General features: G+C 37.5%; 1 protein-coding gene across 3 annotated transcripts in view; it reads right to left on the bottom strand.

The window, feature by feature from the left end:
• Positions 1-863: 863 nt before the first annotated feature.
• TADA2A (transcriptional adaptor 2A) overlaps positions 864-27,817 on the bottom strand; it is a 53,543-nt gene continuing 26,589 nt past the window's right edge. For all 3 annotated transcript variants that reach the window (XM_081270873.1, XM_081270874.1, XM_081270875.1), the window contains exons 9-16: positions 18,425-18,488; positions 16,368-16,411; positions 11,738-11,848; positions 9,916-9,987; positions 7,742-7,874; positions 6,772-6,815; positions 4,084-4,157; positions 864-1,720 (exon numbers count right to left, since the gene is read on the bottom strand). In XM_081270873.1, the coding sequence (XP_081126999.1) occupies positions 1,535-1,720; positions 4,084-4,157; positions 6,772-6,815; positions 7,742-7,874; positions 9,916-9,987; positions 11,738-11,848; positions 16,368-16,411; positions 18,425-18,488 (728 nt within the window). In that variant the 3' untranslated portion in view covers positions 864-1,534. The remainder of the gene's footprint in view (positions 1,721-4,083; positions 4,158-6,771; positions 6,816-7,741; positions 7,875-9,915; positions 9,988-11,737; positions 11,849-16,367; positions 16,412-18,424; positions 18,489-27,817) is intronic.

The raw sequence follows: 27,817 nt of genomic DNA on the forward strand, positions 1-27,817 counted from the left end.
ATTTTTCTCTTGCCTCTTGATCTTACCATTGCCTCAAAACCCACCTCTCCCAAGAAGCCTCCCTTAATCAAGATGAAGGATTCTGCACTGATGGCTACTGTGTCCCAAATTTTCAAAACATGAAATATGTTTCTTAAATAAGAGGCAATTCCTTCATAACTAACCAGGGTGATGGTGGTGGTGGAATATGTTTTCTAGAGATAAAACTATGCAAAAAAAGAAAACCATTTCCACAAACCATCCTTTTCAATGAATGGAATTCTTCTATTTAAATTATCTAAAAAGTATCCTTTTCACTTTTCATCCCCTATATGATGTCTACTAGCAAACTGCAAGCATATTTACATCATTCAAAACTTTGCACTGATGCTCCCAACAACCACATACTACTCACATGTTTGAATGTTAAAGGAACTGAAGAATCATTGGCTATTGGAAGTGATCTGTGCAGATTCTGCACAAATTTCTATATACATTTTGTTTCTAGCAGAAATAAGATATCCATGAATTTGGCTTCTAATTTTGCAGAAAGGTTTGACGTCCAAGTTTCAATTGTGGTGGTGCTACTCACCCCATATCTAGTGAGTCTTGTATATGAAGCTGTTTTACTTCTGTTTTAAAAGCAGCTTCTATTGCAGGTTAGCCTTTCACCATAAGAGATTAGGGTTCAGGTCTCAGTCCAAGCAAAGCTGAGGTTAGTTGCATCATCTCCATCCTCAGGGACCTGGTATCCTGGGAAACCCTGGGTAAGAACAGGGTGAGTCCAGGACACACATGTTAGGAGAGATGGTGCAGCGTGACGGGGCGGGCATCCAACACCCTAAGTGTGCTTTAGTTACCAGAATATTCGACACACCCACAAATTAAATAGCAAAAACACTTTAATCCATTAATTCTAAAAATAACAGAGACATTTTATATCCGGTGCCACCTCCTCAAAAGTCTACTACAGATACACTGCAAAGTACAAAGTCAGACATCAGAGATGCAGTTTGGGACAAGAACATCACGGGGAGATATTCCTCCTCTTTGCTTATAAACATAAGTTTCAGCTTAAAAAATCCTTAGAAGAGAGCCTTTCTCATGCTCTCAAACCTTTCTCTTTTATTCTAAATATCTCTGCAATGTCTGAAGGCAAAACAGATAATCAGCAAATAGCTCTCAAGTACGAGGATCTGAGCTGAACTCCTGGGAATAAACACTGTGGTTTGGTTTGGTTCTATTTCTACCAACACTGTGATGAGAGGTACTATGGTTCTTGTTTTAGTTACAAGAGGTGTTAGGAATAAATGCCCACTCACATTTAATAATAGCTTATCTAACACACAACTCTGCAGCACAATACCAACATAGGAGTGCTTTAAAGCAGGGTAAAGAAGAAAGCAGACATTAATACAACTGAAGGTTTCCTTTGTCCTTCCCCTCTTTTTACAATGATAATTTGGATGAAAATCAAACTCTTCAGAATGCTTATACTGTCCTTTGACCCACCACATTCCAAACTTCTGACTTGTGATCCCAAGCCCTTGGAGCCTCAGGCTTTAGTGATGTATCCTTCTCGGATGAGGAAATCATAGATTTTCCGGGTTTTGTTCACGTCTATCTTGATGAGTGCTCTTGCCTGTGCCAGTCTCAAGCCTCCTTGCTTGTTACATTCGTTCAAAAGAGCAGATTTGTATTCTAAATAGGCTCCAGGAACCAACCTCACCATCTGACAGAGCTGCAAGACACAGCAAATTTAATAAACATTAACATCTGTCTTTCTCATAATTTAATCCAGCAGGTACAGCAAAAAACAAAAAAGTGACATCAACTTCAAACTATTTATAGGAGCTGTTGAGTGGCTGGACCACATTCCACTTAGTCTGTTCCTATCTGGAGACCAACACTACCTAAGGATAGACACCCAGGAAGAAAAAAATCAGGGTGTGATGCTAGGAGAGCCTATAGCACATGCAGACTGGCTCAGGGGCCTGGTTCTGTTAGGAAATACATGTATGTGTTCCTGAGGAGCCTGGCTCATTCAGGAGTGGAGCATTAAATGCCTGGGTGGAGGCCCAACACCATCCCAACACTCTGTCCAGGAAGAGCCACAGGGCACAGTGGGGACAGAGTATAGGTGCTGAGATTCCCAAGTGTGAATCACATTATTGTTACTACTGTCATTAAGGAGTAGTCCCTGTTTTTGTGATTACATTTCCTACTCTGGAGAAGAGGCCACTTTAACTGCTAAAAACCTAGAAAGGTTGCTCAATTCCAGTTCACCTGCCATTATCTAGCAATGAGTAGTCTGAGGTCACCATTATGTGGCTAAGGATAAAAATATTTCCAGGCCATTCAAAATTTGAATCAGACTGGCCTGTGACTTTCTTAAGCAATATGTAGATAAAATATGTACCTCCTTCTACCTCAAAAATAATCTTTACCATTCCTGATGGATAAAACAGAACTGCACTACAATGGTTCCTTGTGACATGAGCTAATGCCACAGAATGGCAGGCGGGGGACTGATCTGGGGAACTGTAAAAGGGGTACGTGAGGAGCAGAAAGGATGCTTCTCTGTTGAAATATGGACTTCATGTCTCAGACATATCCTGTTGAAAATCTGACAAGGGCAGTGTGTGTGTGTGTGTGTGTGTGTGTGTGAGAGAGAGAGAGAGAGAGAGAGAGAGAGGAGAGAGAGAGAGATGCTGGGGATAGAACCCAGGACCTCAGGTATGCTAGGCAAGCACTCTATAACTGAGTTACATTCCCAGTCCCACTATATATATAAAAATTAATGTGTGACTAGGGCTAGGGACATAGATAGTGGCAGAACCCTTACATAGCATGTGCAAAGTTCTGGGTTCAATTATCAGCACCACAAAACATATGAATAAAAGTTAATTTGTGACTATAAAAAGTGGTATAGAGACAGTCCAAAAATGTTTTAAGTGAAGGTTACATCGTTGGAATAAGTACAGAACTTCTCAAAGTGATCAATCTCATAGGAAATACCTATTTTCATGTAAGTTATTTTAAGTTTATAAAAAAAAACTTCATTTACATAAAGTACCTACTGTCTGACACAAAGTAAATGCTCAGTAAATAAGAATCGTTATTATTTAATTGACATTATCACATGAACTTCCCCCAAAAGTGGAATGGTAGCAGGGCAAAGAAAGTTTTTTTGTTGTTGTTTGTATTTGGCACTAAGGACTGAACGAACCCAGGGATGTTTTACTACCACATCTCCAGTCCATTTTATTTTTTATTTTGATACAGCATCTTGCTAAGCTGCTTGGGACCTCACTAATTTGCTAAGACTGCTTTTTTTTTTTTTTTTGGATACTGGGGATTGAACCCAGGGGCACTCAACTACTGAGCCACATCCCTTCTCTTTTTTATATTTTATTTACAAACAGGGTCTCACTGAGTTGCTTAAAGCCTGGCTAAGTTGCTGAGGCTGGTTTTGAACTTGTGATCCTCCTGCCTCAGGCTTCCAAGCTGCTGGGATTACAGGTGTGCACTACCATGCCCAGCTGAGACTGGTCTTGAACTTGCAATCCTCCTGCCTCAGCCTCCCAAGTCTTTGGGATTATGGGTATGCACCACCATGCCTGGCAAGAAAAGAGCTTTCTGAAACCTACCAAGGATAGCTCCTAGACTACTGGGACACACTAGACCTGTGTACATGTTAGATGAGCAGAGCATAATAGGCTTGATACTGTAATTTTTTTTTTTTTTTTTTTTTTTGGTATATGTGGTACTGGGGTTTAACTACATCCCCAGTCCTTTATTTATATATATTTTTTTTTCGATATTTTTTTTAGTTGTAGTTGGACACAATGCCTTTATTTTATTTTTTGTTATGTGGTGCTGAGGATCGAACCCAGCATCTCACGCGTGCTAGGCGAACACTCTACTGCTGAGCCACAACTCCAGCCCCTAGTCTTTTATATTTGAGATAGTTCCCCAGGCTCCTAAGTAATTGAGATTACAGACAAGGGTATCACCATGCCCAGCTTTTAATAGGCTTCTCATAACAAGTAAATGAATAATCAGCCCGTATTCTCTTCCCCCAAGTCCCCTTCTTTTTGTTACCTCCTTTTCTTTTTCATTCAGCTTTTCTGTGCCAGGGAGGCCAGTGAGATTCAAGGGTGGTGCACTCCGTCTACCTACAAGACACAGGCAGGAAAAAACAAACAAACATGTATTTCATAGGAGCAACAACTGCTCCGGTATAAAGTATAACAAAGTTCGAAGCACAGACCAGTTAGGTGTAGGATCAATACATCAATCTGCAGAAACACTCAACCTGCCCCTCAGGCCTGTTTAGCTAGAAACATGCACATCCCAATATTCACTTGAAAATAAAAATGAGGGACTGGAGATGTGGCTCAAGTGGTAACGTGCTCACCTGGCATGTGCAGGGTGCTGGGTTTGATCCTCAGCACCACATAAAAATAAAAATAAAGATGTTGTGTCCACCGAAAAACTAAAAAATAAATATTAAAAAATTCTCTCTCTCCTCTCTTAAAAAAAAATAAAGTAAAAATGATAATTCACGTGTCCTTTGCTCTGCCAAAGTACACAATCTCATATATCTTAGCATGTAATATGACTGCTCATCACAGCAGTTATCATCCATTTCTTCCTACCACATAGGAGACTAAAATCCGAAGCCCAGATGTCATTCAGTAAAGAAAGGACATCCACTGCCTAACTTGACAACTGATGAATGGAAATAACAACTCTGCAGGAGAGACATTCCTAATCCTCCCAACTCTGCCAGCAAGACAAGGTAAATATTGTAATTAACCAAATACCATGTGCCTTCAGATCAAAGGCAAACTGTTAGGCCAGCAAAAGGCCCTTCTTATTAATATGTGAGAGAATATCTGTTCCTTTCAAAGGAGCCCTGTTTACCTAAAAGATACACACACAGGAACAATAAGCCATTATATGGCAAAGCAGGAACTAAGGTCAACTCACATACCTGAGAAAGAAATCCAAACAGGAGATCACTGGCCAGGCCAGGATGGGAAGTTTGAGGTGCAAGTTTGGGGTGGCAGCGGCGGGAAAGGCGGGGGTGGGGGGTGGGTGTATTTTGAATGTATATTTGAGATTAATGTTCTAGGGGTGAATGGAGTGAGTTAGGCAAAAGAAAATGTAGAATACTATATTAACAAGTTTTATGGGGAACATCTTTTACAGAAAGAGAAGGGACTATTTGAAACTGCTCTATTGGAAAAGAGGCTCCTCTATAATATCAACAAAGGCGATAAGGGCTTACCCTAAATGCTCAAAAAAGAAGATAAAAATCATATGGCATCTCACAAGTCACCAGAGGCTGGCTACAAGCAGTGATGCCAGGCTTTCAACCTTTCACTACCTAAAGAGCAACTCCCAGCAGTAAGAAAGCAGGGTCTCCTCAACCTAAATATAAGGGGTGAGGAAAACTAACGCTAGCCTAAAAACAAACAAAAAAAAAAAAAGAGTGAATAAGTGTGTGTATGTGGTCAAAAAACCCCACAAATACCAAAGCTGTGTAATCATGTTAGCCAGTTCATTCATTTTAATTAGCCAGTATTAAGTATTCTGTATTTAGATTGCATGAAAGCACTGGAAGTAAGAAAATTAGAAAATAAAAGATGGATTTCATTGTCTTGACAACTCCCTAAATGGCTTCTTTTCCTCTTTTAAGTATTCAGAAATAATTTACTTAAAACAAAGGGAGGGAAATATTATTCATCAAAGAGCCTTATCTGAGCCCTATCTAGATTCTGAATATCATAAATAATTTAATAAAGTCCATTGTTCAGAGCCTTCAAAGAATGGTAAAAGAGCAAATTATTATTATTATTATTTTTGGTGCTGGGGGCCTTGTGCATTCGAGGCAAGCACTCTACCAACCTGAGCTATATCCCCACACCCATGAATTGCTTTTTTTTTTTTTTTTAACATTTTTATTTTTTAGTTCTTGGTGGACACAACATCTTTGTTTGTATGTGGTGCTGAGGATCGAACCTGGGCCGCACGCATGCGAGGCGAGCGCCCTACAGCTTGAGCCACATCCCCAGCCCCATGAATTGCTTTTTGACTACTCTATTCCTACTCAGTGGAATGGTCTGTATATTCTTATTAGGAGAAATGGCTATCTATTCATATGGAGTAGAGGGAGATGATAACTAGGAAAACAGGCAAAGAAACACCACAATCTTGGTTCAGAGCAGCACAAGTAATACCTTCCCAAATCCCTAGTCATTGATTTCCAATCACCAAGAGCATCAGACAGCATATGGCTTAATCTTGCTTTGTAAAACTAATCTCAAAAATAGGACATACCCAAAGAGTTAAAGTTTAGAAATAGAAATACATAAAGTCTACCACTTATAAAAAGCCTGAAGTTTCTGGCAAGTAACATGTTTCTTTCCCCATATCAGAAAGATTTTTAACTTATCTTGTATGAGATGCATCTCAGAATCTGTGGTAGATATAACAGCAGTAAACAGAGTGTGAAAACTAGTAAAACAAAGAAGCTACCTTTCTAGAATCCTTTCTTCACCTGTCTTTGTACTCTGGTTATAAATTAGCCTAACATTTGATTACTATTAATCCACTGAGAAGAGGAAGACTGCTGGATCACCTCTCAAATACAAACTTTACAATCAAGACTTACCTGGGGCTGGAGGCTGCTAAGTGGTAGAGAGCTTGCTTATCACCCACAGAGCCCTGAGTTTCATCCCCAGCACCAAACATACAAAAAAGACTTGCCTGGGAAATAATTACCTGAATTCGAAGCCATCGGAATGGAAGGAGTCAGCCCAGAATCACTAAAACAAAGAAAAGGAATTTAAGCTTAGATCACATCAAAGAAGGCAATTTCCAAAAGTCCCTATGGGACTTTATCAGGAAAGTCACTTTGAAGAGATATAATAAGATAAACTACATAATGTTTTATAGGATACCTTACTATACTGACCAGGAAAGAAAATCTCTTCTGAGGGGAAAAAAATTCCTTGGATTGGCTAAGGAAAGTTTGTTAGTTTGTATGAAATAAGAGCTCTTAGCATAGAACATCCCAACAGCATTCATGGGGAAGAGAATCATATAAGGAAAATGCAAATCATACAAGGAAAAAAAAAAAGGTGGAAAGCTAGGCAGAACATACTAATTTTTAAAAATAAGATTACAATAGGAAAGTAGGATTGCAGGAGGCCCAGTTGTTTCTTAATTGTCAGTGCTGTACTATTTCTGAGATGAACTTCTAAAATCTTTTTGAAAACAACTGGGGAGCAGGAGGGTAATGGGGATTGAATCCAGAGGCACTTTACCATTGAGCCATATCTCCAGCAAATAAACAGAATATCCACAACAGTAAACAGACTGTGAACACTGGTAAAACAAAGAAGCCTTTTTGTTTTTTATCTTGAGATAGGGTCTCACTAAGTTGCTTAGGGCCTCAAACTTGTGATTCTCCTGCCTCAGCCTCTCAAATCATTGGGATTACAGGGGTACACCACTGGACCCAGCTGAATTTTTTTTTTTTTAAATTATGGGACCTGTCATACATATTTGTACATACACACAATATAACAATATAATTTGGCTAATATCATTCCCTAGTATCTTTCTGAATTCTTCTAGCTACCCAGATTTTATTACTTAGCCATCTCAGGTGCCCACAGAATCTGAAACACATGTGAAGCTAAAGTGTCCCAGAAGGAGTGCTTCCCCATCCAGGTCCTGAATTGCTCACATGTCAGCTTGCCGACGGAGCCACTGTTGGCAGGCACTACTGTCCTGGATGTACTGGAGAACTTCAGAGAGCATGGTGCGTTTAAGGCGTTCTTCTTCTCTCGTCTTCTTTAAGTGATCATACGTTCTGGCACCTGGAGGTGTAGAAAACACCATGACCACAACAACAATGCAGCAGAACGCAAGGGCCTCTTAACCAATCAGCAAACAGTCTGTCTTTCTTTTTTTTCTGCAAAACTGCATTCACTATTATTATTATTATTATTATTATTGAACTGGGGATTAAACACACGGTCATTTTATCCCCAGTCCTTTATTATGAACATAATACTTTTATTTATTTTTATATGGTGCTGAGGATCAACTCAGGGCCTCACATGTGTTGGGCTCTACCACTGAGCCACACCCTCAGCACTACCACCCCCAGTCCTTTTCAAAAAAATATTTTTGAGTTATACATGGACACAATATCTTTATTTTGTTTAATTTTATGTGGTGCTGAGGATTGAACCCAGTGCCTCTCACGTGTGAGGCAGGCTCTTTGCCAGTGAGCCACAACCCCCACCCCGCCTAATCCTTTTTATTTGTTATTTTGACAATAGGGCCTCACTAAAGTTGCTGAGTCTGGCCTCGAACTTGCAATCTTTCTGCCTCAGCCTCCGAAGTAGCATGTACCACCATGCCTGGCTAATTTTACATTTCCAAAATGGTTTCTGTTGTTAAAAATAAAGACTATTACACTTGAACTTATATCCATACAGCTACTTTTTATTTTTATTTATTTAAATATTTATTTTTTAGTTGTAGTTGTACACAATACCTTTATTTTATTTATTTTTATGTGAGCTGAGGATCAAACCCAGGGCCTCGCACATGCTAGGTGAGTGCTCTGCCACTGAGCTACAGCCTCAGCCAGCTACTTTTTATTTTTTGAGACAGGGTGTTGCTAAGCTGCTGAGACTGGCCTTGAATTTATGATCTTCTTGTCTCAGTCTTCTGAGTTGCTGGTATTACAGGCATGCACCACTGTACTGGGCCATAGCTACTTCTTGTGTGTAGTGGATGATATCTTTTAACTACCACAGAAACTTCAAATATGCAGAAGAAAGGAATGCTATAGATCACTCCAACAGCAACAGTAAAACAACAGAAAACAGCCTGTATATGCGCTGGAGTTGTGGCTCAGTGGTAGAGTGTTTGCCAAGCGTGAGGCACCGGGTTCAATCCCCAGCACCACATAAAAAACAACAACAAAAAAAAACCTAAACAAAATAAAGGTATTGTGTCCATCTAAAATAAAATTTTTTTTCAAAAAAAAGAAAATAGCCTTTATTAAGGATTTGCTGCGTGCCAGGTGCTATGTTTTTCCAATCTCTCTCTCTCTCTCTCTCTCTCTCTCTCTCTCTCTCTCTCTCTCTCTCTCTCTCGTAAAGGGATTAAACCCAGGGGCACTTAACCACCAAGCCACATCCCCAGCCCTTTTTTAATTTTTTGAGACAGGGCCTAGCTAAATTGCTGAGGCTGGCTTTGAACTTGTGATCCTCCTGCCTCAGCCTCCCAAGCCACTGGGATCACAGACATGTGCCACTTTGCCCAGGCACACAATCTCTAATTTAGTCTTCATTCTAAGAGACTCAGAAAATGAAAACTTGAACAGAATTACAGAATCAGTAAACAGTGGAGTCAGAATCTAAACCTAACCTGTTTTTTTTTTTTTTTTTTTTTTTTTTTCTGTGCTGGGGATCAAACCCAGAGCATCACACAGGCTAGGCAAGCACTCTATCACCAAATTATCTGAGTTATATCCCCAGGCGTAAGCTGTATGGTTTTAACTGCAGTAATACACTGCCTTCCCATACGACCTGGCTTTACTGTTAACTTGATCTTGAAACTTTAGTTTCTTCATTAAACAGAAGTAACAGTACCCCGTAAGTTTGTCATGAGACACTAAATGACATGATGCATCCTACATCTAAAGCACCACTCTCTTTTCTATGTGTTATGACTTTTATGCTACCTCAGATAATCTATATAATGATATTTATAGGGATTTAACAGATGAAACTTTTCTAGAAAGATTGAAAATTCATTCTGAAAAAGAAAAGCTTAATTTAAAAAAAATCACAACCCCTTTGAGAATCCCTGCATATAAAGATGCCCCTTTTATATACTTACTACAAAAATTGGTAATGCCTGCTGTCCTATATTCCTGGAGCCGCTTGATTTCCCTTCGAAGTTCAAATTCCACTGTTTTCCCCAAAGAATAAAGGAAAAAAAAATTTGAAAAACAAAATCAACATCAATGAGTACTTCTGCTGTTAAGCATTTTCAGTAATTCTTGTCTTACATAAAAGGCTGGGCAATTTCATCTAGGGAATCCTTTTTATTGATAATCTTTTATTAGAAATTTACCCAAAAGCTGAGAAAAGCCTACTCTAAATGTCTCAAGCTGCCATCTCCAAATGCAGTAGCTGGAATTTTTTTTTTTTTTTAATTTTCTCCTAGAAAACTTAAATTGGCTGAATTCATGTGTCTCCCAAAGTAATGAATATAATTTGTTAAATAACCAAGCTTTCCTGGTCTATCTGTTCTCTCTCAAAATTTTTACTCATACAACCAAGTTTGTGAAACCCATCTCTGGTATTACTTGATGTTGCCCTAATGCAAAAGAATAACAAAAGTTCTCTACTCAAGTCCCAGTTAGTTTCTTTACAGCTTTTCTCCTATAGGGACAAAAGAGCATTGTGTTTTCCATAAACCAAAGATTTCTGCCTCCTCTGAGAACACAGATCAGGTTGCCCTGCTCATGTTATTATGTGAAAGGGCATTCAAACTTGGGTGCTTTTGAAACAGAGGATGAAGGAAAAGCCTGGACAATCCATGGGGTGTAGTTTTTTGGAGTGACACATAAACCAGGGATGACACAAACTGGGACAGGAAGTAAAAGATCAGTCACTCAGAATGCCAACCAAACAAGGTGTTTGCTGAGGACAATCAACCTGGCTCAGATAAATGCCTGTGATGCTTCCTAAGAAATATTTGCATGAAACAGGGTAAGAGCCCTGGCAAAGAACCACCCAGAACAAAACTAAAGGGCCAAATAGATTTCATAATAAAAAGTGTAGAAAAGTCAGCCAGTCCATTCTGTCTTAGGTTAGGCCTTACTGACCTCACTTCAAATATTTTTTAGTAAAAAATCAAAATATAAAATGGATGACCTCCCTCCAGAATACCAAAGAAAGGCAAGAGAATGATGGAAGTACAATTTCTATGAGTCATCCAACTCTGTTCCCATTTTTGGTACTGGGGATTGAACCCAGGGGCTGGCTATTAACCAATGAGCAACAACCCCAGCCCTTTTTAAAAATTTTCATTTAGAGACAGGGTCTCCCTAAGTTGCTGAGACTGGCTTTGAACTTGGGATCCTCCTGCCTCAGCCTCCCAAGCTACTAGGAGTACAGGTGTGCGCCACCACACCTGGCTTCAGCCTCCCATTTTTAAAACTACTTTTTTTTTTTTTTTTAAAGAGAGAGTGAGAGACAGAGAGAGAGAGAGAGAATTTTTTAATCTTTATTTTTTAGTTTTCGGCGGGCACAACATCTTTGTTTGTATGTGGTGCTGAGGATCGAACCCGGGCCGCACGCATGCCAGGTGAGCGTGCTACCACTTGAGCCACATCCCCAGCCCTACTTTTTTTTTTTTTAATGTTGATTTATTTTCTTAGTTGTAGTTGGACACAATACCTTTATTTATTTATTTATTTTTATGTTGTGCTGAGGACTGAACTCGGGTCCCGCCTGTGCTAGATGAGCGCTCTACCACTGAGCCACAATCCCAGCCCCTTAACATCCCTTTTCTTGCTCTCACAGTTCCAAATTTATTTCAATAATAATAAAGGGGAGTAGAAACAGACATATCCATGTTATTTACTTCACATAAAACACACACACACACACACACACACACACTTGTTCATTAAGGCTCAAAAACCACCTACATGCATGGCTTTCAATGAACTTATCATGTTCCACTGGACCCACAATCCTTGCAAATCGCCTCATTGTTTCATAAAGGTCTTGAACCTCCTTGGGATAACGCCGTTCCATTACTACAGAGAAAGTAAAACATAACCGTGTCATTGGAGAATGTAAGGATTCCCAAGTTGGCCACATTTTTCTCTCCCTCACAGAAGTGAAATGGAAGAACATTATTCCTGACCTCATATGACTAATTTACCCATGACAGGAAGCAAACAGGAAAGCTCAGAATGCAAAATACTAATCATAGTGACTGCTTCATAGCATCTCCATAAGGATTATCACTGGAGATCATCTCCATCACTAAGCACTAGTGACTTCTCCCACCTCACTGTCTTTTATCTGCACAGGCAATGCTATAGTAATGGGAAAAGATTAATGGTAGATCTTGCATTCTCAGAAACATGTTGGCCAAAATTTCTGGAATTACTACCCACAGGATAACTAGGAAATTGCAGACACAGAATCTATCTAGATTAGCCTAGAAAAGTATGTGCTTGCTCACATGAACCTTGTGAAATCTCCCTGTCTACAAATATTCAGGTGAGGTGTATATTTCTTCATTGCCCATAGGGGTTACTTTGCCTTTCTCCAGACCAAATTAACTAGTTCAACTTAATTAACCAATGAAGTTATATTTTGACAATTATCATGCACATAAATGGTCACATATCCAACAGAGCCAGGAGCAGCAACTCTGGGGATCTCTTTTGATCAAATCTCTAATCAAAAGAGTAATATTTACAAAGAAGATGAGTAGTAAAACCAATCAACAACTGGTAAGTTGATGTGGCCAGGAGCTCTGATTGCTTTTCAGTGATTTTAACCATATTCAGTAGTAACTAGGTCAGCGCTCGCTCTCTCTCTCTCTCTTTTTAAAAATTTTTGGTGCTGAGAATTGATCCAGGGCCTTGTGTGTGCAAGGCAATCGCTACCAGCACAGCTGTATCCCCAGCCTAGTTCAGTCTATTCTTGAAGTAAAGATAATTTTTCACATATGACAGTTATTTAAATTGCCTTTATTTTAGATGAATTTCTTCACTTAGAAGACACATTCTTATCTACTTCACTTAGAAGAGACATTCTTATCTACTAATTCCAGGAGTTTGTTTTAATTTTTTTTTTTTCTTTTTGGTGGTACTAGGAACTGAACCCAGGGCTTCATGCTTGCTATGCAAGCACTCTACCATGGAGCTCCAGTTCCAGCCTTCCATCTTATTAATTTTTATTTTGGGACAAGGTCTCACTACATTGCCCAGGCTGTCCTCAAACTTTCAATCCTCCATCCTTAGCTTCCCAAGCAGCTAGGTAGGTGTGCACCACCATGCCTGGACTAGGAGCTGACTGAATAAATACAGACTGATTATTTCTTTCTTACTACCAAACAAAAACAAAACAGAAATCCCAACTCATAACAAGGATAACAACAAAGAATCTGAAATGAAATTGGAAAAATAACTTTTTTTGTTTTACCTTTACTTCTGTGTATATTTGAAAATGCCCATAATAAAAAGTAGGGAGAAAAACTACCAAGCTATCATTTTTTTCTGGGGGTGGGAGGAGGCCATTAGGCTTTTTTACCCTCCTTTCTCTTGCTCTGACAGTTCCAAATTTATTTCATAATAATAAAGGGGAGCAGAGACAGTGGTAGATTTTTTTCCTCCAGTACTGGGATTGAAACCAGGCTTTACGCATGCTAGGCAAGTGCGCTACCACTGAGTTATATCCCCAGCGCTTTTTATTTTATTTTGGAATAGGTCTTTTTTTCTGTGTTCCTCCTGTCTGTTTTCCAAGTAGCTAGGATTACAGTTGTGCACCACTTTGTCCAGCTGGAGTAAATCTTTAAGATCTGAAGGGAAAGAACCTAACCCATCATACTAAGGTCACCTGTATATTCAATATAACAGCAACTGGCTACCTCTGAAACCACAAAACACATGCTACTTCTAAATGCTCAGAATCAGCTTCCCCTTGGTCTTCTTCCTGGAAAAACTATAGTAACAGAACAATAAATCCAAACTGACCTGTCCACCAGTTAAAATTGGATTTATGTAACAGGAAATTTCATGAGTGAAAGTCAAAACTTAACTGATCTACATGAAAAACCCAGTAATTCAGATAGAGGAACTCATTATTGTGTCTACCAGAACACAGATAATTATTGTCTATAGAAAAAGCATGGGAAATCTAATCCTGAATTATTTTTGCAAATCCATAGTTCTTATTTTGGAAGGGGATACAGGGGGGGCTGGAGATTGAGCCAAAGACACATTTAGCATGAAGTTACATCCCCAGACTTTTTTATTTTTCACTTTTAAATGGGGTCTTACACCAGGTGCAGTGGTGCATGCCTGGAATTCCAGCCACGAGGGAGACTGAGGCAAGAGAATCATATGTTCAAAGCCAGCCTCAGCAAAAGTGAGGCACTAAGTAACTCAGTGAGACCCTGTCTCTAAATAAATACAAAATGGGGCCAGGGATGTGGCGCAGTGGCCTAGTGCCTGAGTTCAATCCCCAGTACTCCCACCCTGCCAAAAAAAAAAAAAAGATGGGGTCTCACTAAGTTGTTTAGAGTCTTGCTAAATTGCTGGGCTGGCTTCAAATTTGAGATTTCCTGCCTCAGCCTTCCAAGCTACTGGGATTACAGGCTTGTGCCACCACACTGGACTACAAATCTACAGGTCTTGATGAGGATGGAATTAAATAAGCAATCTAATACTACAAGAAGGAATATAAATTGATATAACCTCTTTTGAAAGCAATCTGGCAACATGCACCAAGATTTTTTTTTCTTTTTAATTTTTAGTTGTAAATGGACATAATACCTTCATTTTATTTACTTATTTTTATGTGGCACTGAAGATCAAACCCAATGCCTCACATGTGTGAGGTAAGTGCTCTACCACCGAGCTACAACCCCAGACGAAGAATTTTTAATGATTCTATTTTGTGACCTATTAATTCTACTTTAAGGAATCTACCTTTAATAATAGGGCTGGGGGCTGGGGATGTGGCTCAAGCGGTAGCTCGCTCGCCTGGCATGCGTACAGCCCGGGTTCGATCCTCAGCACCACATACAAACAAAGATGTTGTGTCCGCCAATGACTAAAAAAATAAATATTAAAAAAATTCTCTCTCTCTCTCTCTCCTCTCTCACTCTCTCTTTAAAAAAAAAAAAAAAAGAATTAATAATAGGGCTGGGGATACTATAGCTCAGTGTGCAGTGTATGCCTAGCATGCATGAGGTCCTGGGTTAGATCCCTAGCGGTGCAAAAAAAAAAAAAAAAAGCAAAACTAAAAAACCATTAAACATTCATAAATAGAGCCAGACACAGTGGCACAAGCCTATAATCCCAGTGCGTCAGGAGGATGAGGCAGAAAGATTGTTAAGTGAGAGGCCAGCCTCTGCAACTTGACAAGAGTGTCTGAAAATTTAAAAAGGGCTGGGGGTTGCAGCTCAGAGGTACAGCAACCCTGGAATTCAATCCCTGGTTCAAAAAATAAAAAAGAAAAACCTAGACAGAGAACAAATAAGTTCATCATAGCATTATTTATGTAATGATTCAAAAAATGTGAAAACAAGCTAAACATTTAGAAATAAGTGATTAAACACACAACTGTATTACTTTATATACAACATATTCTGACTATGTAAAGTAAATAAAACACCATAATAACTTGAAAAATGTATAAAGTACCAAAATAAAGGCATAAGATGTAACATTCTTATGACCACAACCATATTTTTAAAAAATTATATATAAATTATTTAGATTGAAAATGCACTCAACCTGTCTGACTGGCTAACTTGACCCTTTCAGTGCCACAGTGTCCAAGAGACTCCTATTGAAGATTCTACCAAATAAGACTTTTACAAAAAGAGTATTATGACACATAACCATTATAAACATTTTGAACACTACAATTATTATTATGAAAGTATTATTATTTCCTGAACAGACTCTACGTTGTAGAAAAAAAAGTACTGGGGCTTTTTCTGCCAGTTTAAGTTCCTCCATTATTTAAAACTGTAAAATTTAAGTTAGCAATTCATTTAAAAAGCCTTTATTTACTATCATCATCACACAATGTTAAATATCTTTTTTATATACCACCATGCAAAATGAAAGCATCACTTTCTATTGATGTTTCTATAAAAATAATTTTATAACCTGAGGATAAAGGTTATTTTATGTTTAACACATTGTTTCAAAACATGACAAATCTAGAAAATGATCATTTTTCCATGCTGTAATTACTACACTAGTGTAAAAAATTCTCATGTTAATGTTTTGACTATAAATTAATAGTTCTTTATTATCACTATAGATCAAAATGGCCTTGAAGACTTTTATATTTCTTTTGGTGCTAGAAATTGAATACAGGGCCTTGCACATGCTAGGCAAGTGCTCTACCACCAGTCCTGTATCAGAATTTTTAAAATCGTCCTAGGTGATGCTAACATGCAACTTGAATTAAGAACTAGTGCTATAAATGACCTGTTATAATTTGGTATAAGTATTTGTTAAATGTTTTGTTAAAGCTATTCAGTAATATTAGAAGAAATTAGAAAAAATAGCCAATACTTACATTGAAATTTTCTAAGGTTGATTAATCCATGATCTCTTATAATTCTAGAATAAAAAACCATAATAATCTCTTTTAGAATAAGTTTCACATTTAATGTTTTTCATATGCAGCTTTTGTTAGACATCTTAAAACACTCTGATGTAGAATACGGAGATCCAAAAGAGTCGCTCCCCACAAAATTCTGCAATCAATGAATCATAACACAATTTTAGGCTCTCCAGCATCACACATTTTCCCTCTTCTTCGGCGTTGGAGACTCTAAAAAGCTATTTGCTAGATAAATGAATCAATTACCACTCACAAATACTGAAAAATATGTGTCTGTCACTTAAGATGAACAGAAGGAAATCTGTGTCCACATTATACAATTAATCTATTCAGCTTGTGGAAATGTTAATTGAGAATACTCATTCAAGAGAAATCTGCTAACCATAAAAAGGCACCATGATCACACATTCAACATTTACAACTGTGCATTCATAACAACACTTTGAAGCTATTTGAAATAAGTATATATTGTGTATCTTTAATGGAAGGGCATCATAAAACATAAGATCTAACAGCACCTCTCAACAATTGAGTTCTTCAATACTTTCTAGGTCTAATTATGTGTTTTAAGCAAAGAGAATTTAAGTAAACCACACAGGGTTATTCTTCTGGAACCTTTATTTATTCCAGAAGAATTCATGACTAACAATGAAACATCTCATGGAAGTAGCTGGGTAAGCTTCTTCAGTACTTCTTGGAAGCTGACTCCAGCCAGGCAGAGAGTAAACTTCACTTTAGATTACATCTGGTCTCTCAGGAGTGCCTCCAACTACTCCCTCACATTTTTATTGCTGATACCACTATGTTTATACTTAGTAATATCTCAACATACATGCCTTCACATATACACATACCTGCACACTCACACCCTCTACAAATCCCTCTCAGAACTGGTAAGTCTCTGTAATCCAACAAGCATCAGGGATCCATAATTTCTAATCTAAATATGTGTATGTATGTGTATATTTTTAGTTCAGGGATTGAACTCAGGAGTGCTTTACCACTAAACTACATCCCCAGTCCTTTTTAATTTTTTATTTTGAGACAGAGTATCGCTAAGTTGCTAAGGCTGCCCTAGAATTTGCAATCCTCCTGGCAAGTCATTGGTACAGGTATGTATCACCATGCCTGGCTGAATGTGTAAATATATAAAAATATGTAATTTATATTTATATATTTATATTGTATATTTATATAAATACATATCTATATGTATATTTATATATATGTTTTTTGTACTGGGGATTGAACTCAGGGTGCTTAACCACTGAGCCACATTCCTAGAACTTTATATATTTTATTTAGAGACAGGTCTCACTGAATTGCTTAGGGTCTTGCTAAGTTGCTAAGGCTAGCTTTGAACTCATGATCCTCCTGCCTTAGTCTCTCTAGTCACAAGGATTACAGGCATGCGTCACCATGTTTGGCCTGAATATGTGTGTGTGTGTGTGTATGTTTTAACTATTTTTTTAGTTGTAGACAAACACAATACTTTTATTTTATTTATTTATTTTTATGTGGTTCTGAGGATTGAAACCAGTGCCTCACACATGCTAGGCAAAGGCTCTACCACCTGAGCTACAATCCCAACCCCTGAATGTATATTTTTGACATACTGTGAAGGGAAGCAAAACTAGGGTGCCTGAAACTTGTTCGGAACTTCTTTGTAATCCTTTTAAATGAAAGACTTCTCATAAAATTACAGTAGTAAGAATGAGGGCATTAAAAAGAATATAATGACTAAACACTTCGAATTGATATTATTTTTTTTTCCTAAGAGCTTAAAACCCTGTAACCATATTATTCATGTTTTATCCTAACATCAACAAAGGAAGATATAAAAATAAGACAGATACTATCTCCATCTGACAAATGAAAAATTGAGGCTCAAGGAGAATAAATTTCTTCCCCAAGGTCACAAGATGAGCCACAGTGAAGCATTCTTATAGACCATATGCAATCAAACAATCCGAAGCTGAAAGAAGGCAGGATGGTTTTTCTGTACTTACTTTTTTCGTCTCTGTCTCTCCTTTAACCTCGAATGATAGATATCCACCACAGCCATCTTCAGAGCTATAAATAAATAAATATATATATATATATATATATATATATATATATATATATATATAATAAAAATTATATAAGTTATAAAAAATCAATCTTTTACCCAAACTGTAAACCTGAAATTTCTAACAATTCCATACTCACTAGTTTGGAAATATGTCCACTAAAAGCACAAAAATATCCTAGCATTCTGAAATTCTCTAATGATAAATTATGAAGAAGTTCTTTTTCCCTATGTATTTAGTGTATGGCAGTACTCTGTAGCCTACATTTTCTCCTTTCTACTACACATCTCTTTTGCTAGGTATAGTGGCACATGCCTATAATCCCAGCTACTCAGCAGGCTGAGGCAGGAGGAACACAAATTTGAGGCCAGCCTAAACAACTTAGCAAGACTGTACCTCAAAATAATAAAATAAGAGAAGGGCTAGGGATGCAGCTCAGTGGCAGAGAACACTGGGTTCAATCCCCAGTACCACACACAAAAATACATACATACCTCTTTTGGACATTTATTATGTATATTACTACATATAGTGAAATGTTAAAACTATGGCAGTATATGGGCTAGAAATTACATCAATAAGAGTAATCTTGGGAACCTAGGATCTCACAAATGCTAGGCAAGCGCTCTTCTACTAAGTTACATTCCCCAATCCAAAATTGAATATTGATGGATTGTGGTTTTAACTGTACAGAACTAAGCTCAAGAGACAATGTTAAGACAGAACTAATGTTCAGTACAGACATTTTCCAGAGTAGTAGCAACTGTTTAGGGTGGTAAGGTTCTGCTTTCTGTAATGAAAAGATACATTAAGTAGCCTAATCACAGTGCATCTCCACATAATGTACATCCACAGGACTGGGACCCTAATTAGAATAAGACATACTTAATGTTTGTATAAATATGTCAAAATATACTCTACTGTTATGTATAACTATGAAGAAAAAAAATTTTAAAAGTAACCTAATCAATGTAAAAGCCATGCCCTACTTGGCTACCCATTTCCAATCCTTTCCTGCCTTTAGCCTCATAAGTGGAAAACAGGCAGTGGATATTGTAAGTTTTAATCAACAGTTCCAGTTTTTCCTTTCCCTGTCCACATTTGTCCTAATTTCTCTTTTCACTTTATTCTTATATTTCTATGATTCCTAGAATCATATGCTCTCAAACTCAGTATCTATTTGAAGCTTTAGATCTTATTGGATACTTCTAGTCACATGGCCTTTAGTTGCAAATTTGTATTCACCCCTTGCCCATCCTCTTACCTTGGTTGTCTAAGCCAAAAATCAATGTAGACTCTTCCTTCCCCCTCTCTTCATATATGGTCAATCTTATCTAAATATTTGTCTCTCAAATTCATTTCTTCACTCTTAATCCCATGCCTTAACTTAGGCTTCTTTTCTCTTGTCATCCTGATGCCATCTTGTAGGAGGCATTATAACACTTTGTTCCTGCTTTATTCTAACTCACCCCCTCCAAATGGTGCCAGAGTAATATTTTACAGAACAATCCATGGTGCAATTCCCCTGCTTGAAATTCTCTACTGGCTACCCATCCACTTCAAGAGTTCAAACTCTTACAAGGCCTTTTACTGTCTCAATACTGCCTACCTTTACCAGTCTTGTTTCCTACCATTTCCTCATAGGCCCTATACACCACACACACAAAAACACCAGGCCAAGATCACATGGCTACTGAGTACAGATAAACTGGAATGGCCTGGTTCCAAGGCTGTGAGTAGGAAAAAAGAAATTGCCCCAGTATGTTTACTTTTAATGGGCTTACTTTCTCCATATTAGTCCCACATTCTAGCTTTGCGTTGACTAAAAATAAAATATATATTAAAAAAAAAAACTTGAGAGGCAGAAAATTACCACAGGCCGTTTATAATCAAAGGATCTCTAGGCTTAAAAAATGAAGACCAATTATTAACAACTCCTGAAGAAATTTTGAGTACTGTACTATGGTACATTAAACCATTTATCTCATCTATGGATTCTGAAAGCATGTCAAGATTTAATGAATTTTTAGAAGATTCTGGAACTACATTAACAACTTCCTGTTTCCTTAAGGTTTGTATAAATTGAGAATTTGGTATTTCATTTTTATTATTGATTGTATTCACAGAAGAAAGATCCCAGAGCACAACACATTATCCAAATATTAGGTAATATAATTCCTAAAAAAAACCCCACCAGACTTTGTAGCAAAGAATTTGGCTGTGTATGAGAATCACTTCTTTCAAGATAGCAAGCTTCTTTTCAAATTATAGCCTAGAGCCTCTGAAATGCTGATAACTCAAAACAATAATGTAATCTCATCCTGCTCTAAAGAGTACAGAAATCCAAGTTCAAGTTCAGCCCAGTGGATGCCATGAGTCATATTCTATGACAATAAGTTTTAAACATTGTTTTCAAACAAAACATTATGTGAACTACTAAGTCAGATCTACTCTTGCTAGATCTCTTACTCTAGCCCCAACTATCTTGACTAGCAGAAGTCCTTACTGGAAAATTAGACTTTAGGGTAGGGAGGAAAAAGGGGAGAGGGCTCTAATTAAAAGAACAACACACAATGGCTTATAAGAATCACAATTTTGCCTGGCGTAGAAGTACATGCCTATTAATTTCATCAACTCGGGAGGCTGAGTCAGGGGGATTGCAAGTTCAAAGCAAGCCGCAGCAAAAGTGAGGCACTAAGCAACTCAGTGAGACCCTGACTCTAAATAAATACAAGATAGGGCTTGGGATGTGGCTCTGTGGCCAAGTGCCCCTCACTTCAATCCTTGGTGCTTGGTGCCAAAAAAAAAAAAAAAACCCACCTATTTCTTTTATTATGTGAAAATGAACAAAAGTTATTACACATGTACAATTCTCAAAGGCTGTCAATATGGTACCCTGGCAAGATAACAGAAATAAATTCTGGATAATCCATATAAATATTTTACTGTGCATCTTGCTGCTACCTGCCCTGGAGATATTCTTAGATTAGAAAGTTCCATACCCAAATCTTACATGCTGGGCTCTGAGGGAATGTGCTATATATAAATGTAGCTTCAATCACTGAAAGATGTCCAGGAATACTTGTATCCAGGCCATTCTCCTGTGGGTCAGAGATTTTTAAAAAATTTAAAAATTTAAAAAAATAACCTAAATCTTAGCAGGATAATCTGAAGAGATGAGTGAATGCAACCTTTAAAAAAAAAAGTTTAAGTATTTAAAAAAAAAAAAAAAAAAAAGAGCTACCATGGATTCTTTTTCTTTGTTTCTAACAAGTTCAAAGATTTAAACCACAATGGTTGATTTTTCCTCATAAGTGCCAACAAATGAAAAATATTTCAATGTTATCAATCTTAAGATTTAAGGTAATGGTTTTCAAACTCTTTCAGGTAGTAAACTCCTTCTACAAATGATATCTTTCTTTTCTTTTTTTTTTTTTTTTTGAGGCAGAGTCTGGCTAAGTTAGCCAAGCTGGCCCCAAACTTACTAGCCTCCTGCCTCAGCCTCCTAAGTAGCTGGACAGGCATGTGACACCATGCCAGGCCATAGGACATCTTTCTTGATTATGGGGTTGTTCCATATAAAACTCCTGATACCACAGAATGCCCTATGTTTTACCTGTTTTACAAAACAATTGCTGTGGAATGGAGATGCACTTTATGTGCCACCATGGTGGAAAAATGAAGAGTAAAAGAGTCTCTAACATACATTATAACCAAATACAAATTTTATAGACTTTATTTCTTACTAAAAGGGAAGAATTGGGAAGTCAACAGTTCAAGGCAGGAAGGAAAACAAACATAGTAGTATTAGCTAAAATAGCTGAGAACTTCTTATGTTTTAGGCTTTTTTTAAAAAATAGATTTTTAGTTGTCAATGGACTTTAATTATTTATATGCAGTGCTGAGAATTGAACCCAGTGCCTCACACATGCTAGGCAAGCACTCTACCACTGAGTCACAACCCCAGCCTGATGTTTTAGGCTCTTTATATACCTTATTTGTCTGCTCAATAAAATAAATTCAATAGAAAAGAAATGTCTAAAGATCCAGTGGGAATTACTGCTAATTTTGCTAAAACATTTTGTTTAATTTAATTTCTATAATTTTTCTAAGACACTAACTTTACCATGTTGCTTTCTGAGATTTGTGTGGGAATGGCTTAATTAAAAAAGAAAAAAACCAAAGTGACTACATTACCACACACACACACAAATCTATAAATAAATATTGCCAATGATTAGTTCTACTACTTGATCACATCAGTAGTTTAAACTTGTTCAACTGGCTTTAGAAGACAAAAGGTGGGAAAGAATGCATAGAGACAAATGGGAGGGAAACTGAAATTCTCCCAGAAAAAAATTCATATTTTAAAATCTCTTTTCTTTATAAAGCACACTCAGATAGCAGCAACTGATTTCAAAATCTTGGCTGCATAAATAATCCAGGGAGGACCTCAGCACAGTAGGCAGAATAGAAGCAAGAAAGCAAACTAAGAATGAGAATCAGGGATTGGTTCATGTTCGTTTAAAGTGACTGGAAGCTCCAATACAAGCTGGCAAATAAAAAACAAAGATCATTAAACATGAACAACCAAAACTACCCATAACCTATCCACTGATAGAAGGCCTCTGAAATCTCAGCTTTGGGGGAAGAACAGTCTCTCTGTGATTACACTGAGGACTGATAAAGTTTCCCATCGGCTGGCCTTAAAATATTTCAAGAAGTGGGCAGAAGACAGAGGCAGCTCCTTCCCACTGCAATGTATTTCTAACATTGTTCAAAATAGCTGGCAACATGTTTCTGTTTTCTTGACAGAAGGCACTTACTGCTTGCTTGGCAAGAAAATCAACTCAGAGGCTTTAACTTCGGGAAGACCAATCAAAATCCTAATTGCAACCACATAAGCACAAACCTGTGACTCAGGTATTCCCCAGAAGCAAAGCTTTTAAATAAAAGTCATTATCCTCTGAGCTTTTAGCCAAAATACACACAAATAATTCTGTGAGGGGAAAACTATGTGACCTAATGATTAAAGTCAGCAAGTAGAAAACCTTAGGTAGGGCTGGGGTTGTGGCTCAGTGGTAGAGCATTTGCCTCACATGTATGAGGCACTGGATTCAATTCTCAGCACCTCATATAAATGAATAAATAAAGGTCCATCAACAACTAAAAAAATATATTTAAAAAAACCTGAGACAAATTACTTAACTTCTTTGCACATTTCTCTGAATGTAAAATGGGAAAATATCTATTCCTACTTCTCAACAATGTGATGAAGCCATAACAAATCAGAAACCACATTAAAAAAAATTTTTTTTAAAGCAACAAAAATTCAAAAATGTAAAGATATTATACAGTATTAAGAACATAGACTCTGGAGATGGCACTGCCTCTTGCCGTTTGTATGATCGCAGGCAAGTTACTAGATCTTTCCATGCTTCAATTTCTCATCTATAAAATGGGAACAATAATAACACTCAACACATGAGGTTTTTTGTTTGTTTCTGTTGTACTGGGGATTGAAACCAGGCCCCTCCAAATGCTAGGCAAGCATTCTATTACTGAGCTATCTTACAGCATCTTTCTTTTTACATTTTTTTTTTTTTTTTTTAAGAAATAACTATTGAAGGGCTGGGAATATAGCTCAGTTGGTAGAGCGCTTGCCTTGCATGCATAAGGCCCTGGGTTCAACCCCTAGCACCACACGTGAAAAAAAAGGAAGTAACTATTCAAATCCTTTGCTCATTTTTTTATTTAGTTTTTTTTTAAAAAATGTGGTGTTAGGGATTGAACCTAGTGCCTCATGCATGCTAGGCAAGCGTTCTACCACTGAACCACAACTCCAGCCCTTCTTTTTACTTTTTTACTAAGAGCTTTATGGTTATACAGAGCAGTTCGGTTCATCCTGACAAACTGAAACACAAATGGATAGAACTTTTATTTTATTTTGAAACAGGGTCTGAGGCTAGTCTCAAACTTACAATCTTCCTGACTCAAGCTTCATGAAGCTGGGGTTACAGGCATGTGCTACCCACACCTGGCTCAATAGGGTTTTGTGAGGATTAAATGACTTCATGTATGTGGCAAACAAAAGTGTTATATATATATTGGCTAATATTATTAATAATATTTAAAAAGTATTTTTCAGCTTTGGATGGAGCTATCTGTATTTTACTTATTTTTTATGTGGTGCTAAGTATTGAACCCAGTGCCTCACATGTGCTAGGCAAGCGCTCCACCACTGACCCATAACCTCAACCCTATTATTAATATTTATGTTTAAAACTGTCTTATGCAGAAACCATCTAGATCACTTAAATGTAGGGCACTCCCAAACAGGTGAATGCACATGGAAACGAAGCTGGATCTCTGATCTACGAATTGTCAAAGGATATGGGCGAAGAATATGGGCCAAAGAAATACAATCTGAAAAACGAAAGAGGCTCCATGCCTAGAAGAGAAACCTTGATGAAATAAGCTTTCCAAATAGAGAAAATGTAAACTTACTAATGTGCAACCCTATGTTGAAAACACAGACCCAACACATAACAGAAGTTCATAATGCTTCTAGGTTGCCTGGGTTGCGAGACAACAATGACCAGAAGGATGCTGAATCCATAATTTAGGAACACTGAGGAACTCAAGAAAAGAGGAGTACACATATTTAGGAGAGTTTTTCACAAGATGGGGAAAGAGATGTCAGCAAAAAGAGATGACAGAACTATACTAAGCATCTGCACTGAGCTCCCACAACATACACGAGACATTAAAGGATCCAAGTTATGAGTCTTCTGCATCTCTTTCTGAACCAAAAATTTTTCCTATGTCAATAAAATAGGAGAAGATGACATTTAGGGATTTCAGCACTTCCTTTTTTCCTCAGATGTGCCTTCACTTATAGAACTCTTTCTGGACCCATTCTGAAAGCCTCCTGTTATAGCTGGAATGCCAATTAATTATTCCTCCATTGTATCCCAGGCCTCTATTATGGACTATACAAGCCAATTTTATTAGGCAAGTTCCAGAAATCAAAGCAAAAGCCTTCAGGTGAGGAAAATGGCTTGGTGGCACCAGGTGATATTCTAGATGGGTTCCAAATACAAAAACCAGCCACTCTGCTTCCTTCTAGTACTTATAAGTGAGGGAACATAAAAAGAATGTTAATGTTCAGTAATATTAGGAGTATAATCGTATAATGGAATGGTAATAACACCAACCTGAATTGTGTACCATCTTTCATTGGAGCCATTTACACTCTGACTAATCAGTGTCACCTCTTCTTTACTGGCAGGAGACACAGAAAAAACATCAATCAAGACTCCAAGGACTTGACCACTTGTAACTCAGAAACAAGTCTGAGGTTGATTCAGTGTCCTGATTTTCACTATATCTGTGCCCATCTCTGTGAGCCAGGCACACTTAATAACTCCTTCTCATGGCTTCCTGAGTCTCCTTGGGCTCTCAATTCCTTTTCTAGGAGAGACTGCTCAAGGGCAACATGCCCCACACATGGGTCATGCTACTATGTTAGATACCTAAGAATGCAGAATCATAAACAAATCATCTCTGTGGTAACACCACCAAGGCGACCCTTTGACTTCCAGTGCTGCCAAACCTCTTTAAAATGTTATCTTTTTAAAAGTACATATCTAGCCAGGCATGGTGGCTCATTCCTGTAATCCCAGTGACTCAGGAGAGGCTGAGGCATGAAGATTCCAAGTTTGAGACCATCCTAAGTGACTTAGTGAGACCCTGTCTCAAAATAAAGTTAAAAAGGGCTGGGAATGTAGCTCAATGGTAAAGTACCCCTGGGCTATATCTTAGTACCAAAAAATAAGTAAATATGGGGTTGAGGCTGTAGCTCAGTGGTAAAGCGCTTGCCTTGAATATGTGAGGCACTGGGTTTGATCCTCAGCACCACATAAAAATAAATAAAGATACTGTGTGTTTGTTTACAACTAAATAAATTTTAAAAATAAGTAAATAAAGGTACTTATCTAAAAATTTTATAGTTCACTATTGGGCTGGGGGAAAGATTATTATTCATGTTATATTAAAGTCACTTACTTATAAGAACTAAAAACTAGTGCTTCTGTTCTAGTACAAATGAAAATCAGTGATTTACAAGGTTGTTGAAACTGTAGGAAGAGCATAAATAACTTATGTTACAGGTGTGAAAAGCTAGCTAAGCTAAATATCACTAATCAACTGCTTCTTTTTGATTTTTCTTTTTGTCTTCCCTTAATTATAGAAAGAACCACAAATACATCAGAAAAAGGTAAAAATCCTGCTTCTACAAAGAATGAAGAGAAAAACTAATGCCAACCACTACTATAGTTTTATTTTATTTTAGAAATTGAACCCAGTGGCGCTTTACCACTGAGCTCCCCCACCCCCACTTTTTAAAAATTTTAGTTGTTGACAGACTTTTATTTTATTCATTTATCTATGTGTGGTATTGACAATCAAACACAGTGCCACACGCATGCTAGGCAATCCCTTTAAAACTAAGTCACAATCCCAGCCCCTACTACAGTTTTCTTAATAATGTTGAAATGTAAGAATGAAGACTTTGGATTAAAGCCTAGAGAAGTGATTCAGCAAGTCCCCTGCATAACTGAGCCATTATTGACATTAGAGATTTTGATTTTTGACTTTTAAGAGGTTTTTTTTTTTTTTTTGGTACTGGGGATTGAACTCGGGGGTACTCAACCACTGAGCCACATTCCCAGCCTATTTTGTATTGTATTTAGAGACAGGGTCTCAATGAGTTGCTTAGCGCCTTGCTTTTGCTGAGGCTGGCTTTGAACTCACAATCCTCCTGCCTCAGCCTCCGGAGCCACTGGGATTACAGATGTGTGCCACCACATCTGGCAATGAATTTTAATATCTAAAAGGATGATATTTATGAAGCTTCCCTTTTTGCATATAGAGCCCCGTGTTTGGATAAGAAAGATACAAGCCAGGAAACAATACATTTTTAATTAAAGGTATGTATGTAGAGAAAGTGTCTGTAGAGAAAGATTGAATGGCAATCTGCACACCACCTTAAAGGGAACAGCCCATGAGATGAGAAAAGACAGCATGAGTCACTGGAATTGAAAAGAAGAGATTGACACAAAAGACTGAACAAATACAATGGATCTAATGAGTGCCAAGGTAGTCTGCTTTCAAGTTTTCCTCTTTTAGTTCAATCTGCGTCACTTTGACTTTCATTAAACTTGTGTGGGAGAAAAGAAGAGGAATCAAATTCTGCAAAATAGAAAAAAAATTGCTCAAAAAATGTATACAGATAAAAACTTCAAATAAATTTTTTAAAAAAAATTTTTT

Source organism: Spermophilus citellus (assembly GCF_964194105.1).
Source record: "Spermophilus citellus genome assembly, chromosome: 17".
Taxonomy (NCBI): domain Eukaryota; kingdom Metazoa; phylum Chordata; class Mammalia; order Rodentia; family Sciuridae; genus Spermophilus; species Spermophilus citellus.